Source organism: Vipera ursinii, assembly GCF_947247035.1.
Source record: "Vipera ursinii genome assembly, chromosome: 1".
NCBI classification, from domain to species: Eukaryota; Metazoa; Chordata; class Lepidosauria; order Squamata; family Viperidae; genus Vipera; species Vipera ursinii.
This window is the reverse complement of record NC_139512.1, coordinates 271,496,398-271,513,041: the sequence shown is the minus strand read 5'-3', so window position 1 is coordinate 271,513,041 and position 16,644 is coordinate 271,496,398. Positions and strand designations below refer to the sequence as shown.

At 41.9% G+C, this 16,644-nt stretch overlaps 1 protein-coding gene across 1 annotated transcript in view; it reads right to left on the bottom strand.

The window, feature by feature from the left end:
- Positions 1-7,140: 7,140 nt before the first annotated feature.
- Positions 7,141-16,644, bottom strand: part of ADGB (androglobin) — a gene marked incomplete at its 5' end in the record, with an annotated part of 93,777 nt that continues 84,273 nt past the window's right edge. Inside the window, 4 exons of the mRNA XM_083348724.1 lie at positions 7,141-7,578; positions 10,227-10,410; positions 10,722-10,830; positions 14,040-14,142. Coding sequence (XP_083204850.1) covers positions 7,387-7,578; positions 10,227-10,410; positions 10,722-10,830; positions 14,040-14,142 — 588 coding nt within the window. The 3' untranslated portion in view covers positions 7,141-7,386. The remainder of the gene's footprint in view (positions 7,579-10,226; positions 10,411-10,721; positions 10,831-14,039; positions 14,143-16,644) is intronic.

Below are 16,644 nucleotides of genomic sequence, written 5' to 3'. Positions count from 1 at the left end.
TAAAGCTTACTAGTATCAATATATAGCTGGCTCAGGACTTCTGGGAGTTGAAGTCCACAAGTCATAAAAGAGCCAAGGTTGCCTACCCCAGGCCTAGGCCAAATGTTATATGGCTTCCGAAAGCCGACCATTCGCAGGGATGAGGACAGTGTATAGTAGTACTGTGAACAAACTGTTTTTGGGGTCTGCAAGCCCATTGAATTCACCAGTTCTCTAGACACTGTTTTGCCAAGTTCCTCATTAGTCCTTAAGGGAAGACTTTACTGAGCCTCAGTGGGACGATTGTACTTGGTTAATGAATTGACTTCAGACTGGTCGCTGGCAGTTGATAATGCCTGTGTTGTTTTACATTGTTGGTGAAGCCAAAACTTGCAGCTGGTGAAAGAAAGCTTCAGTGTGGAGCCAAAGGGCAAGAGAAACCAAGAAATAGAATTTTCTGCTGTCTTATTACTAGCTTCCTGATGTCTCTTTTGAGCTGTCTCCCATATTTGGAGAAAAGTAAACAAGGTGCAAAAATAATTTCGAAACACCATCCTTTGTATCCGTAAACTTCAGTTTCATCTTTTACAATTGGAACAGACATTTTTGCCTCCACACAGCAAGTTTCCTGCATTGTACCTAGAGAAAATCTCAATAAGGATGGGCAGTTAATTAGTTCTTTCAACCAGAAGTTGTACTTTCCAAAACTTTGGTACTCAGACACATGGCAATTGGCTATCAATATTACAGCATGAATCTGCACTGCAATGAGATCAATATCATGCCTCATAGTCTAATGTACCAGGAGGAGGGAAGTCATCAAAGACATTCATACTGCCTAAGGGTAAAGCAAAAAATTAGCTACTAATTACATTCAGATCTCAGAGGTCCATAGCAATTACATTTGATGACCACAGCATAGGAGACCAAAGGAGGGAATTACAGTATGTTGTGTTAAAAATGCCCCATAAAACATATCAGAAAACACATACATACGTGCACTGCCTGCCTACCTACCTACCTACCAGCTACCTGTATGAATAACCTATGGAAGTACCTATAGGTTTCTCAGCTGTTTCCTCTACTCTATGACTAGAGTCTAGTCATTTTTCCATGCTAGCTTTGAGCTTTGGATGTGGCATCTAGAACAGGGGGAAATGGCTGGACGGTGTGCCCATGTGTGGGTGTGCATCTCCCCCAATTGTGCTAGTGCCCACAGCCGTTTGCACATGTGTGCGGGTGCGAATGGGCCCACTAGCTTCGAGTGGATGTCCGCAGCCCATTTGCAAATGGCCCACTAGCCCAGGTGGGTTGCGCAGCCCGTTTGGGCATGCATGAATGGGGCCGCTAGCCACCATGGGGGGTGCACAGCCATTTACATATGTGCATGGTGCCAGTGCATGATGGATGCACGAACGGAGGTGCGAGTGCTGCGCCAGTGTGCGTGGCCCTGTGCGCACACCAATTTTGAAGCTGCTCTCCTTCCCTCCCGTCCGCAAGCCCAAAAAGGTTGGAGACCTCTGATTTAGAATATATCTGGTGGACACCAGGTCGGATGACCCTATATTGCAGGCAGGAGCATAGCTATGGAGAGAAAAATAAAATTGACTTGAATGAAGAACAAGCAAAGGAAAAACATGCAGCTTCCCCAGAACAACATTGATTTTGGCTTTTCCAGACCACTTCAATAATTTTAATACGTCTGGGATGAAATGATTAAATACCTGTTGAATAATCTTGTTAACTGTGTTACATTAAACTTAGATTAAATCATGTTTAGCTTTTGTTATGGCCCGTCTACTCAAGTGTGGTCCTTCACTGGAAAGAAAATGTTGCACAACCCTATTGTTCACGTTAGGACTTTTAGTGCAGGGGCCCATCAATAATTCTAACTCCCATCCTGCCCTTGATGGTGGGAAGAAAGAGGAGAAGCAGCTGAATGGGGAAAGGGCTCCCTCAACCAAAGAAAGGGAGATCCCTCAGCCTGGGAGGTGATGAGAGAGAGCACGGGTGGCTCAGAAGACATTTGCTGCTGGTGGTGCTGCTGCTGTGGGTGGAAGAAAGGAATGGAAGTCAAGGACCTCAAAACATGGTTTGGGGAAATTGCTGACTAGAATAAGAAGAAAGAGAGAAAACCCCACTGAAACACACACCATACTTTTTTTGGGGAGCTCAGTCACTCTGTTTTTTTATTCACACAATCACTCCTGCAGATAGGTTAGGTTGAGAGGTACCCATCAGCCCCCCACCCAGTGACTTCCATGGCACGTGGGGACAGGAACTTGGATCCCCCAGTCATAGTTTAGTATGCCACTAACCATCTTAGGGACGCGGTGGCTCAGTGGGTTAGGACGCTGAGCTTGTCGATCAGATGGTCGGCAGTTTGGCGGGTCAAATCCCGAGTGCCGCGTAACAGAGTGAGTGCCTGTTACTCGTCCCAGCCTGTTACTCGTCCCAGCTTCTGCCAACCTAGCAGTTCGAAAGCACATAAAAATGCAAGTAGAAAAATAGGGACCACTACAGTGGGAAGGTAACAGCATTCCGTGCGCCTTTGGCATCTAGTCATGCCGGCCACATGACCACGGAGACGTCCTCGGACAAGTGCTGGCTCTTCGGCTTTGAAACGGAGATGAGCACCGGCCCCTAGAGTCGGAAACGACTAGCACGCATGTGCGAGGGAGCCTTTACCTTTAACCATCTTAACAGAATAACAGAGTAACAGATTTGGAAGGGGCCTTGGAGTCTTCTAGTCCATCCCACTGTAACACTCAAAAACAAAAGACTGATTTGTGTTTGTGTGTGTGTGTGCATGTTTCTGATTGAAGAATAGGCAGGTAATGATGAAAAAAAGGGTTAAGAACAGCACCTTGATGGTTACATTATTTTCCATTTTCTCATCCTTCTTTCAGATGTTTGGATAAATTTACGTATTTGTCTAAGGACGCTGTTCCACAGTGTTGTATGATAGGTTAATATTTTAATATCATTATACCAATTCTACAGAGAAGAGGGAGGGAGCTGAGTATGACAAAAATAGTAACTTCCCCCAGGCCTATTAATTTGTTCCCAGCCAAAGCTGAAAGAAAGGAATCTGAGATATCAACTACAGCTTCAAAGTTTCCTTACATCTTTCCAAAATCTAGTTCTTTGCCCCAAGACAATATTTTGGGACTTTTTGCCAGTGGCATTGCTATTACTAATTGCTTGGTTCCAAAAGAAAGGAAAAGAAAACAACCTTTCTCAAATCCATCTATTTTCTTATTAAGAAGAACCTGCCATGAAAGGATATAGAGAATCTGGGACAGTTAGATTTAATGGCTACATATGGAGATTTTCCATTGACCATGATAAATTGTATATTTCAGTGGCTGGAAAATTACCAAGCTTTTGCATTTTTATCAACCACTGTTCCCCCCCACCTTTTTTAAAGTCAGTGATTTGTTTTTATTAGTAAATATATTTATAGCAGCACTTAGTCCTGTAGGGGGGAAAAACCTATGATTAGCTATATTTTTCTGAGCATCAGAAATAGTGTTACATTTGAAATAAAACCAGCTATTATTTGTTTTAAGTCCCTTTGGTTCACTTGGAGAAAAGTTTACTTTTCTTTGTTCAAGGAAAGGTTAGGAGCAACTTATTTTGGGCATGACTCAATTTTCAAAGCCAAATATAAGCAAACCTATCTTTAAGCGATAAATCAACACACATAGAAAAGGTGTTAGTTGTTTTGCTGGAATCCAACAGAGCCTTATTCAGTAAATAAAATATTTTGAAACAAAATCTGTTTCTATGCTGTGCAAGTATAGAAACATCTCCCTCTAGTGACTCACTACAATAATGCTACAGATATGCAAATTAGCCAAGATCCAATTTGAGATTCAAGGATAGCAGGATTAAGTTCAAATGTATGATTCAGGTTACAAAGGCAACTAGATTCAATTTGAACTAATTTGAGATTCTGTTTGATAACTATAATTTATAATAGGAAAGCATCAGAATGCCTGAAGCGACTTCATTTTTGGCATAAAGGTAAAGGTAAAGGTTCCCCCGCACATGCGTACTAGTCGTTTCCAACTCTAGGGGCCGGTGCTCATCTCTGTTTCAAAGCCGAAGAGCCAGCGCTTGTCCGAGGACGTCTCCGTGGTCATGTGGCCGGCATGACTAGACACCGAAGGCGCACGGAACACTGTTACCTTCCCACCGGAGTGGTCCCTATTTTTCTACTGGGATTTTAACGTGTTTTCGAACTGCTAGGTTGGCAGAAGCTGGGACGAGTAACAGGCACTCACTCTGCTACATGGCACTTGGGATTCGACCCGCCAATCTGTCCACCATTTGATCGACAAGCTCAGCGTCCTAACTCACTGAGCCACCACGTCCCTATTTTTGGCATTATAGGATGTAAATAACAGTTTACGTTCAGATAACTTCAAAGGTATAATCACAACCGTATTTTTAGGGGAAAAAGCTTTCTGGCAAAAGGCTATAGAAAAGTTGGATTGAATTATGCAGAAATGGCTAACTTAAAAATTGCTCTAACTTCAAAAATAAGAAATTTCAGGAATTAAGAATGAATCAAGGTCTTATTTAAGACAGACAAGCTCACCCACCTCCTGTGCTTTTCTGACCTAGCCTGGCTTGTTGAAAGGTTGGCATTTCAGGGAATGTGATATTATATGAAATTTATGCAACTCTGGGAAGGCTGAAATATAAGTATGCATATACACACTATTGCACATATAGTACATTATGATATGTCAAGATAAGAACAGTTAAGCTGCAGAAAGGAAATGGACATGGAGGATGTGCGAGGAGAAAGAAAAGTAATGAAATGGGAGCTGAATTAACTAGAGAATGAAATAGTATGAGAGCCAATAATGTAACAAGGTCATAAAGGAATAGACTGAAATCAGACAAGACCATTACTAAAGTGAGAGAAAGGTGGAAATGATCCTCAAACTCAATGGTTTCAAACCTGTTATGCTCTGAACACATGAGAAAATAAGCAAGAATATAAACCTTGATTTCACCATAAATGGGCCTTTTAGGCAAAACTCTTCCTGAGATTATTTCATAATGGTTTCATTAGGTTTTCTGCAATATTTTTATGTATCAAAGCATTTTGGGCTTACATCCTTGTTTGGTGTGCCTCTAGAGGATAGTCTATTGAGAAAAGCCTCATAACACTTTCAGTTAACCTTTTAATCTCATTTTTACAGAAAAAAAATCAATTCAATATTCCAGATCCAGACAAAGGGGACTGATCCTGGTGAGAGTTGTTCTGTCACAATGGCCCAGTGTCAATTGGGCCTCTAATATTGTCACTTGACAGCCTAGGTCAGGGGTGTTAAACTTGCAACATGATGTGACGTGTCTCATAGCAGATACTGTACTGTAATGTAATGCCTACAATCTATAGCATTCCCTACCATACAACTCAAAGTATGAATCTGGTACCTAGATGAAACCTTTGTCATAATAAAAAAGGACCAACTAGAGAACAAACACGGAACTATCAATATCTTCAAAGGAATAAAATTCACAAGGGAAAAAAGAAAGCAACATGCTGGATATCTTCATCAGCAAATGACCAATTAGAAACCCAAGTCTAGTGCACAACTACCCACACCAACCAACTGCTCCACTACCAAAGTCACAACCCAATCTCCCACAAGAGAAGCTATCTAACGCTATTTAGATGAGCACAAACACTGCAGCAACCCTTAACCTCAGAAAAAGAAAACAGATCGTCTACACAACCTCTTTCAACAAGATGGATATCCACGCAACTTATCAAAATGTGCCCGATCGTTGTCCAACATAGCACAACCAACCTACGCAAGCTGTGAAAAGGATAACACTGTCTTACATCAATGTTCTGTACCAGCCTGCTACCGGCCCTGCAGAAAAGGCAGGGACAACCCCTTTACAAACGGCAAGAGGCTGGAATTAAGCCTGCCAAATTTATTAACATAAAACAGAGCAAAACAAGACACCAACCATGAAACAGGAGCTATGAAACAGGAACTAATCAAGCGGTTGCCTTCAGCAAACCAGCCCTCCCACGCATTCCCCTTTTATACAGTTCAGGGCGTGGCTTCTCTCTGCCTCCTTCCGAGGTGCCCCATTGCCTTCCTCTGTTTACTCCTGATTGACTGCCTCATGCGTCTGGCATCCTTGAACAGGGCCAGCTGTGGGTCATCTTCATCCACGCTGTCAGGCTCACACAGCTGGGTCTCCGTCGTGACCAGGTGGGAGGGGCCTGGCTGAGGGCTCTCATCAGCAAACTCTCCAACCCCCTCAGCAAGCTTTTCAACCCCCTCAGCAAGCTCTTCAACACCCCCCTCCTCCTCCTCTGAGTCGTCCGACCCAACTGCCGAACCCACAGGCTGACCCTGAATCACAACAATCAAAAACACCTCAGAAACTACCAAGAGCCTATTATAGCCACACAGCAGCACCACTTCATGCAAGCCAACTAAAGCCCTCCAAAAATCCTAAGTAAATCAAAAGACTGGCAGCCCCAGAAGAAGGAGGAAAAAAACAAAACAAAAAACAGGAGTCATCTACAACGTACAGTGTAAGGAGTGTAACAACCAACTATGTAGGACAAACAGGCAGCCATTTTTATCTGCCTGCCAACCTGCTTGTGAGCTGCCTGGGATTTGGAATTTCTTCTCGGATTCCTCACTGTCTTTGGTTGTTGGAAGCTGGGAGGAAATTGCCAGCAGGTCATTGTTTAATGACAGCAACAGAGATTGCTGGGATTGCTATCAACAACCAATGAGGTCTTGTGACATTATGCTTTATGGCCACATAGCTTAGGGACAGAATTTTCGGTCCTAATTATCGTGCTAACCAAATGCATTTTTTTTTAAAGCACAATTTTTAAAAGAGGTTAGTCTGAAAACTCTTGTAGTGATTTTTGACATTTAGTATTTCCCATTGTTACGTTAACCTGTATAGCTTGTTTATGAGCTTCATTCTGTTCTAATGAACAGCAAAATGAATACTGCAATCATGTGCTTTTCCTATGCTGGGCAATGAGATAATAGAACTGTTTTTCTTCTCCCCTCCAAATATCACCCCTGATCTGTGCCATTTTAGTACCTTTAGCCTAGGAATGGGCTAAAAAGAGCGGAAGGCTTGTCCAAATAATTATATTAGAAAACTTTATTGCAGTTAAGATACAAACATAATGCAAAAGTCACTGTAAAACTATTTAGTTTTTACTGTATATCGGCGAGATCACTTAAAAAAGGCTTGATGCAGTAGCAAATAGAGAGCAAAACAATACTTTCAAAACAGCATTTCGAAAACTCTCTTCGACGGGCCTAAACTACAACACAGCAAAAAGGATGTTCTTTTCTCCTCGGTGAACTTCACAACATATCGTAGAAAATACTATTATTTCTTCTTCCCTCCAGTTTTCCCTCCCTTTTTTTTCTGCACATCTGGGCTTTTCTTCTCTTGCTCGGCTCGAAGGGCGGCTTCTTCAGCTGCTAATGCTTCTAGTCTTAAACGTTCGGCCTCCAACAGTTTGGCTCTGTATGCTTCTCGGATTCCAAAGATCCTGCTTCGTGCCTCATCTAAGGATGCCTGTCCAAAGGTAAAATATACACAGTCCATGCAATATCAGTATGTATCTATGTATCTACGCGTGCATTTCTCTCTCTCTCTCTCCCTTCTCTCCCCACATATGCACATATACAGAAACCTCTGATAATAGTGGCACCAGATGGGGTTCATGTATTCTAAAATTACTTGTGTCTTTTCCTTTACCTCTTTATTCAGCCAACTGTCTATACATTGAATCAATTAATACTGCCTATGATAACTAATCATACTTACTGTTATCTATTACTATATTAATTATTGTTAGTTAAATATATGTACCCAGACAATATTCTGTTTGCTAATTTGTTGTAGCCAAGAAATTAAAAGATGCTTGTTCCTGGGGAGGAAAGCCATGGCAAATCTAGACAGCACACTAAAAAGCAGAGACATCACCCTGTCAACAAAAGTGTGTATAGGTCAAGGCTATGGTCTTCTCATTTGCAATGTATGGCTGTGAAAGTTGGACCATAAGAAAGGCTGAGCGCCAAAGAATTGAGGCCTTTGAACTGTGGTGCTGGAGAAGACTCCTGCGAGTCCCTTGGACTGCAAGGCGATCAAACCGGTCAGTCCTAGAGGAGATCAACCCTGACTGCTCTTTAGAAGGCCAGATCCTGAAGCTAAAACTCAAATACCTTGGCCACCTAATGAGAAGGAAGGACTCACTGGAGAAGAGCCTAATGCTGGGAAAGATTGAGGGAAAGAGAAGAAGGGGACGACAGAGAATGAGGTGGCTGGATGGAGTCCCTGAAGCAGTAGGCATGAGTTTAAATGGACTCCAGAAGATGGTAGAGGAAGGCCTCGAGGAACGTTGTCCATAGGGTCGCGATGGGTCGGACACGACTTTGCAGCTAACAACAACAACAAATATCGAAAATGTTACTGGGGGATAACCCCAATGTTGACCCCAACCCTGTCCTAATCCCAACCCCAATCCCAATCCCGACCCTATTTTTTCCCTCTAATCCTATGAAATCCAATCAAATTCTTTTAAAAAAATATTTTCCTTTTCTACATTTTCTGTACACATTTTTTTTTTAAAAAATCACACAGAGACAGTCCTCACTTATGCATTGCCTTGTTCACTGATTGTTTGAAGTTACGATGAGGCCTGAAAAAGTAGGCTCGTGACCAATCTTTGAAGTTGTGGCTGTTGCAATGTCCCCGTGGTCATGTGATCGCAATTTCAGTGCTCTGTAATGGGCATGCATTTACAACAGTTGCACTGTCTTGCGATCTCAGGATCCCCCTTTGTGATCTTCACGGCCACTTCCAACCACCAGTCAATGGAGCAGCCAGCTCCAAGTGGCAAGTCACGGTCATGAGATACTGCGCTTAACCACCTGCGGTGGTTTCATTAATAACCCATGAAACCGATGTCATAAACTTGATGCAGTCCCATGACATATCACTCTATGACCATGTCACTTAGTGACAGAATTGCCAGTCCTCATTGTGGTTGGTAATAGAGGACTACCTGTAGCCCTTAAATGATTGTATTTCATTTCTTTGAAAGTTACAATTATTTAGCAAATATGTCAGTAGTATAACAATGTATTCCTCAGAGCCTGCTCTATATCTTCTGTCACTCCCTTCCGCAATCGAAAAATATTCTTTAGTTTTCTTTAAATGGTATTTGCTAATCAGTCAAGAGGTCTATGCTTTGAAATTATTTGAAAGAAGCGCTTCAGACCTCATGCAAGGACAGCATCTGCCTGATGTTCATTAGAGTGATCCATAAGGAATACCAGCTAATTTGAGGGCTAATCCACATGAAGCTCCGTTTCCATCTGTCCTGTTTGCCATTGTTTGCTCCCTAGAGACTAAAATGGATGATCTGAAACTTGAGCTGGCCACGAACAAGGAGTGTACATCGGAGGTGCTGACCCTGTGAGAGCTGTATGCAATAAAGTTTGATTATGATTATGATTATATTAGAATCAAAAGCTGCTGCACTCTCTTTAAACTCTTGGGGAAAAGCCTAGAAACAGGTGAGCTGCTTAAATGGGATCAGAGAGGTGCTGTGCTCAATGCAAGATCCAATGCCTGTCTTCCAGATTATTCGGAAAGTTTCAGGAACTCTAATTACAACGATATTCATCACCAAATGCTTGCTACCCATAAAAAGGATTGGTTGCTTTTATGTTTACTGTTGTGTTTATTTTAATCTTAAATTCTTTATTTTGTGTTGAAGTTTTGTTTGTTCATTTAAAAAAGCAAATAATTTGTTTTCATTTAAAGTTAGGGCATAATAAAATGCAATTCCCATAAGCAGTACTGAATAACTTCATTAGCAGACAAGATGAATTTATCAATTCATTGGGTCATGTAGTTTTGTATTTTTACCTATTATCTCAGTAAATGTTATTATACTGGATTAACAGGTGTTTAATAGACAATATTTTATACTAAATTTTAGTTTAAATGTGAGTCCAACAGCTGCTTTTTCAGACACAGCACATTCTAATTTGTCTCCCAAGCCAGCATGTCAAAACTGAAAAGATAATAGGAGTTAATTTAAAAGTACATTTGGAAATTCGTGGAGTAAAATATCTGATGATCAGAATCCCTAACAAAGCCACAAGAGTAAGAATTGATACAATACAGAAGTAGTCAGGAATAAGCAAACGTACTTGTAAATCTTCATACATTTCCAGTACATTTTGCTTCAACTGATTCCTTGCCGTGCGTTCTTGCTGCCTATGTTCCAGAACCATTTCTCGAAAATGTCTAAAAATATTTATTTCCTCTGTTTTACGCATTTCTTGCTGTTGGATAATGAACTCATTCTTCACGATAGGCACAACCTGTGTTTTTCTGAAGGTAAAACAGAGAGAGTGTAACTACAGATGTTGTCTTCAGAAGGCATCTTAATTTTTGTCCAGCCTCAAGATCTAGGTACATTGTATTCCACATGAACAGGAAACGCTTCAGTTATAAACTCAGTGAAAGGTGCCAACAGAGGCCAAGTTAAATACTTAAAATAACTAACAGTTAGAAGTTAAATTATTGACAGAGTAGCCACCCAGAGTCACCTTGTAGGGGAAATGGGCAGCGTAAAAATTTAACAAATACAAATGCAAATACAGTGCTTTGGTCTTACTATATAAAAATACAGCGCCATTTACCTAATATAGGGAGCGATGTCCATAGGAGCCCATTCCTTCCGCTGAATGGCTAAACCTGCTTCAGTGACTGGAGGAAATCCCATGACTTCAGAAATAGGAGAAACATTTTCTGTCAAGACAGTAACAACTGAGTTAGCTTGCAGAGATGAACATTCTGTTTTCTAATACAGACTATTTAAAACCACCAGTACTTCACAGGAAGAACTCTTCAAACTTCATCAAAACGTTACCAGCAAATTACATTGGCATTATAGTGGTGTAAGCTTTCATGGCTGGTATCTATCCGGCAGTCTTGTCTTTAGGGATTAGTGACTGTGGTCTGATTTCCTGACACTTTGCCAGTAATTATGGCTCACGTCTTCAGAGGCAAAGTGGTCTGCTATGCTATGCAGACCCACAGGCAACTGAGCAGGGACTGGCTGGGCTCCTGCCTTAATAGCCAGTATGTTGATATAGTTATATGACAATTTTGATCTAGAAATAGAAGTATGCAGCAGTGAGTATAATTGCACAGTGCCGTACTAAATCGAATTTGCTCTGATTGTGATGAACTCCTTGATTAACTTTGAGATCTCTTCCCTATTTCTGACTAGATTATTCTCATTATCAAAACTGACAGATTTCTGTTATATGATTGGCAGTGCATCTGTGTTTGCAGGCCCACTCTGTATTATACACATGAGATCAGAGAGAAAGTGACCTAAGCTTTTTCTCTGTGAACTGTTGAATCACAAACATACAGCAGCATCTCAGAACACTAGAAAGAGCAAACAGACCAATATACAATGTATTTTAATGTAATGGTATCCACACAACTTTATCAAACGATGTCTGATAACAAAGGCAAACAATCAGTACAACCTAGGAAAAGCTTCACACTCCCAGACTTCAAAAACAGCTCAGAAACAACCAATCAACCATTACAACCAGCTGGCACCACTGTAGTACCCAAACCAGCGCTTGCCCTTTACAACATTTTAAGCAAACAAAAATCCCAGTAGCTAAAGAAATAAAAACAGAGACCATGTACAATATACAGTGCAAGAACTGTAACAGCCACAATGTAGAATAGACAGGCAGAAGACTAGCGGAGCACCAGTTAGCTGGTAGAAGATACAATGAAAAAAATTCTTAATTTCACAATACATGGGAAGATTCAACCACAGTTTTAACTGGGAAACTATTAGCTTCTTAGAACAAGCCAAATTTCTTTTAAAAAAATGCTAGGGAATTCCTGGAACCTTGGCATTCAGACAGATCAGCCATCCATAGACAAATAGAGATAACTTCATTTATGAACCATTTAAAAGAGGCAATAAAAAGTTAAGAAAGGAAACAAAAAGATTAGAACACGTTCTCTCCCGCAGCCAACACACCAAACAAACAATCAGGCAGAAAACAATACTGTAACCAAGGTACCACCAAGGAAGAAACTATACCGCTACCAAAACTGGCAGCAAACCCCACATTCACTTGAACTGCGATATTACCTCGCGAATAACGAAACATCTGCAAGCAACCAACCAAGTTCAGAGAGCACCAAGGCCTCCTCAGTTCAACCCTATGCCACAGACATTCTCTTCTATTGATACTTCAGACAGTATGTCAAGTCCCAAGGCAACCCAGAAAGCGTAGATGGCAGGAAGGTGTACAGAGTGACACATTATGGAACAGGAGTTAATGTACCGTATGTGAAGCCTTAATACTGGGTGTCCTCTTAGATTCACAGCTCTTCTTAGAAGATCATATAGGAGCTGTGACTAGAGGGGCCTTCGCCCAGGTTCGTCTGGTGCGCCAGCTGCGACCCTATCTGGACCTGGATGCCTTGCGTACAGTCACCCATGCACTTGTGACCTCTCGTCTTGACTACTGCAACGCTCTTTACATGGGGCTGCCCTTGAGAACCACTCGGAAGCTTCAGCTGGTGCAGAGTGCAGCTGCACGAGTGCTTTTGGGGGTCTCCCGATACTCCCATATTACACCTCTGCTCCGTGAGCTGCACTGGCTTCCAGTTGCCTTCCGGGTGAAATTCAAGGTGCTAGTGATGACATACAAAGCCCTACATGGCGTGGGTCCGGATTACCTACGGGAGCACCTACTGCCAGCGTCAACATCCCTCCGTCCTGTGCGCTCCCACAGAGAGGGCCTCCTCAGGGTGCCACCAGTCAGAGAATGTCGGCTGGTGTCCCCCAGGGGGAGAGCGTTCTCGGTGGGTGCGCCAATCCTTTGGAACCGCTTACCGGCTGAAATCCGGATGGCTCCCGACCTTCGCTCCTTCCGGCGTGATCTAAAAACTTATCTATTCCAACAAGCCGGCCTGGCCTGATGGATTTGGGTTTTAAAATTTTCTCACTTTATTGCTTTATTGTATTCTTACTTTATTGCTCTGTACACCGCCCTGAGTCCTCCGGGAGAAGGGCGGTATATAAAATAAATAAATAAATAAATAAATACTGCTGTGAGCCTGCAGAGCTTAATATCTAAAAACGTTTTCCCATGTCTTTCTACGTTGCACACATGTTTGCTTTTTTTTTCTCTTCTGCCGGTAACTGGCAGGAAAAAAAAAACCCCGAACCAGCTCAACTTTAATTTTGCCCATAGTAACAGGCGCAAATATCGATTTCCTCACCGCCCTTCTGGAACGTAGAACACAGAATAACAGAGTTGGAAGGGACCTTGGAGATCTTCTAGTCCAAAGCCCTGCTCAAGCAGGAGACCCTATCCCATTTCAGACAAACGGTTGTCCAGTTTCTTTCTTTTCTTTTTTTTGGAAAACCCCCAGTGATGACAGTGGCGTACCGTGGGTTGTCAGCACCCGGGGCAAGCACCCGGCCGCTGCACTGTCCCTCCCCCAGATAGTCCCTCGCTCTCTCTCCGCACCGCACCGCACAACTGGCACCCCCCCCCTTCCACAGTGGGCAGCGACCCGGCGGCTCGGATCGGATTCGCACAGCCAGCACTGCAGTGAGAGAGAGTGAGTGAGCCAGGCAGGGGCAGAGAGCTGCGAGTGCGAGTGCACCCCCCCAGATGTTGCGCCCGGCCCCCCCTGCACCCCCCATGCTACACCACTGAGTGATGAAGCATCCGTGTCTTCGGAAGACAAGCTATCCCATGGGTCGATTGCTCTCACCATTAGGAATTTTTCTCCTTCGTTCTAAGTCGCTTCCCTCCCTGGTTAGTTTCCATCCATTGTTTCTTGTCTTTCTATTCTGCGGTTGAATGACACGCAATATTCTCCTTTCTATGATTGTGAAGTCTTCATGACAAGGCTTTTCTTTCAGGAATGCTTAATATCACGCTTGCATTGCCCATGCATACCTGCTTCCCTTGAGCCCGCTGATGGCCTGTCACTCTCAGCCTCAGTTTCCATCAGGCTTTTTCTTATACACTCATTAATATAATGTAGGCGTTCTTGAGAAGCCTGGGAAAGAAAGAGATTCGTTGCCGAAAATTAGAACAAACCTGCGTGTTCTGTTACAGTACCTATCAAACCATTTCGACACAGAAACTTTTTAATATTTACAGCATATGCACTGAACAACAATTTCATTTTATTAGGCCTAAAACACCTATGCAAGTATCAGGATATCCTTGCTTTGAGAGCATCTACAGTCTACTTGGATATAAAATAGGCAACGTTAATATGAGTCTAATAAGAACTTTATAAATTTTTTAAATAGTTTTTTTCTTCTTCCTCCAAATATGATTTGATACAATACCGTCAAAGGCCTCTGCATGATTCCAATAGTCAGTCCATTGGCATATAAAAAGGAATTAATTGAACGATTGCTTTTTGAACTGGTGTATCATATAGCTACGAAATATAAAACACAACACAGTAGAGCTGCGGTTGGTGACTATTTGAATTGACAGGAATATGCCTTCCTTTCCCACGTAAAACAGACTTAAGCAATAAGGAATAAGGAATGCTTTGCAAATGGGCAGTTTGATGCAGTGTTTTAAATTCTGTGCCCTAGCATAGGATGTGCAGCATCTACAACTGATTTATTTATTGGCTACAAGAAAGCCTTTGACTGGGATCATGGCAAGTTGTGGCAAGTCCTTTAAGACCTGGGGATGCCAACACAACTGGTCAACTATGTGCAGTTACTATACACTAGTCAGAAAATTACTGCGTGGACATTGTATGGAGACACTGAGTAGATCTAGTTTTCCAGCATCATGTAATTTGCAGGGGAGGGAAAATCAAACACTGGTTCCAGCTGCACAGGTTACATTGGGAGAGCGCTAATGTATTTGGTAAATCGTTGACTGCTTATATTTCAGGGACAGATGAGGCTGCCTATATTTTACAGGATTTTCAGTTTCTTGCTCCTCCTCTGTACTTGCTTGTTACTTTGAATTTTAACTAACTATTAATTGGGAGTATCAAAACCAAGGAGGATACGAAATCACAACTGGCGTAGCTGAAGTTGTACAATGTAAAAAACTGTAGCACCGATGTGGAATGAAAACAACAAAGACTCATCCGTGACAAGAAAACTATGGCTTTGTAAATAGATATGTGAGCCATAAACTGACATCATATCTAGTCCAGGTTGGGCTGATCTTCTCTTGCTAGTGATCTTGCCAACAATTAAGTAATCCTTGGTCCCAAGCCAACACATACGCTGAGATTTCTATCTGGCAGGAAAGGATGAAACAGGCTTTCTTATGAAACATAAGGCATCTAGTTCTCCTTTGCCATGGTTGTTTTCCTAATTAGAAACTGACTATCTAGCCTCGCAGACTCTGGTTCCAGAGCACAGCAAGTGCCTTATAATGCTCCTTTAACTATATTGGCCTATGAGGGGGTCCTTGGTTGCTCTCTGAGCTTGGTTGTTTTCTTGCAGATGTTTCATTGCCCAAACTAGGTAACATCATCAGTACTGATGTTATCTAGTTTGGGCAATAAAACATCTGCAAGAAAATAACCAAGCTCAGAGAACGCCAAGGACCTCTCATTTCAAGCCTGAGCTAGAAATATTCCCCTTTATTGATATTGGCCTGCATACAGTGTATTCAGGGGGCGTGAATACTTTCTGAATGCACTGTATATGCAACTGTAGCAGTTTTCAAGATATTAATCTATTAGGATTTGGTTTACATTAGTAGCATGTGGCCAGACATAACACAGCTTAGGTTTTAGGCTGAGTAGTTTAATTATTATTTGCTTTGCAACTGAAAATATGAGTCACAGAATGAAAGCAAACACATGGATGAATGATTCATGTCACAACATTCAGCTGCTGTATTTGAAATGACAGCAGCAGAAACAAAAATATCAATATTTTTGCCTTTAGATTATGCAACTCAAGAGTTGTTTAACTGCTAGCAGTTGAGTAATAAAAACAACTTTGGGTATATTAAACTAACGCACGCAATAAAGCAGTTTTTAAAGCAACTGGAAATGAGAACAGGTAAGTAACTCTCAGCAGAAAACTATAAGAAGATCTTGTTTGTAACTGAAGTATTATATTGCATTTGTAATAAGGTTGATGCTTGGTGTAGAACAGGGGTGTCAAACTGCCGGCCCATGGGCCGGATACGTCATGCCGAAACTGTGCCCACTCCAGCTCCGGCAATGGGGAAAAAGTCGCAATATGTCGCAACATGTCATGTGACATTGCGAGTTTGACACCTGTGGTGTAGAATGTTCTCTTAAGAAGAGCTTTTTTGGAGTGTAGCTAAAATCCATCTGCAGAATGTTCTACTTTCACTGAATGCATGAAAATGATCAGATTTTACAAAGGACCTTTTTTTTGTAGATTTAATACACATTGCTAGTGAAAATAGCATCCTAGCAGGTGGTAGAACTAGATGATGTCAACTGATCTTGAAACAATTAAGCAGAGTCAGATCTATTCAACTGGAAGATCACTAGAAAATCCTAATAGACTTTTCAGGGATATATATATAAAAA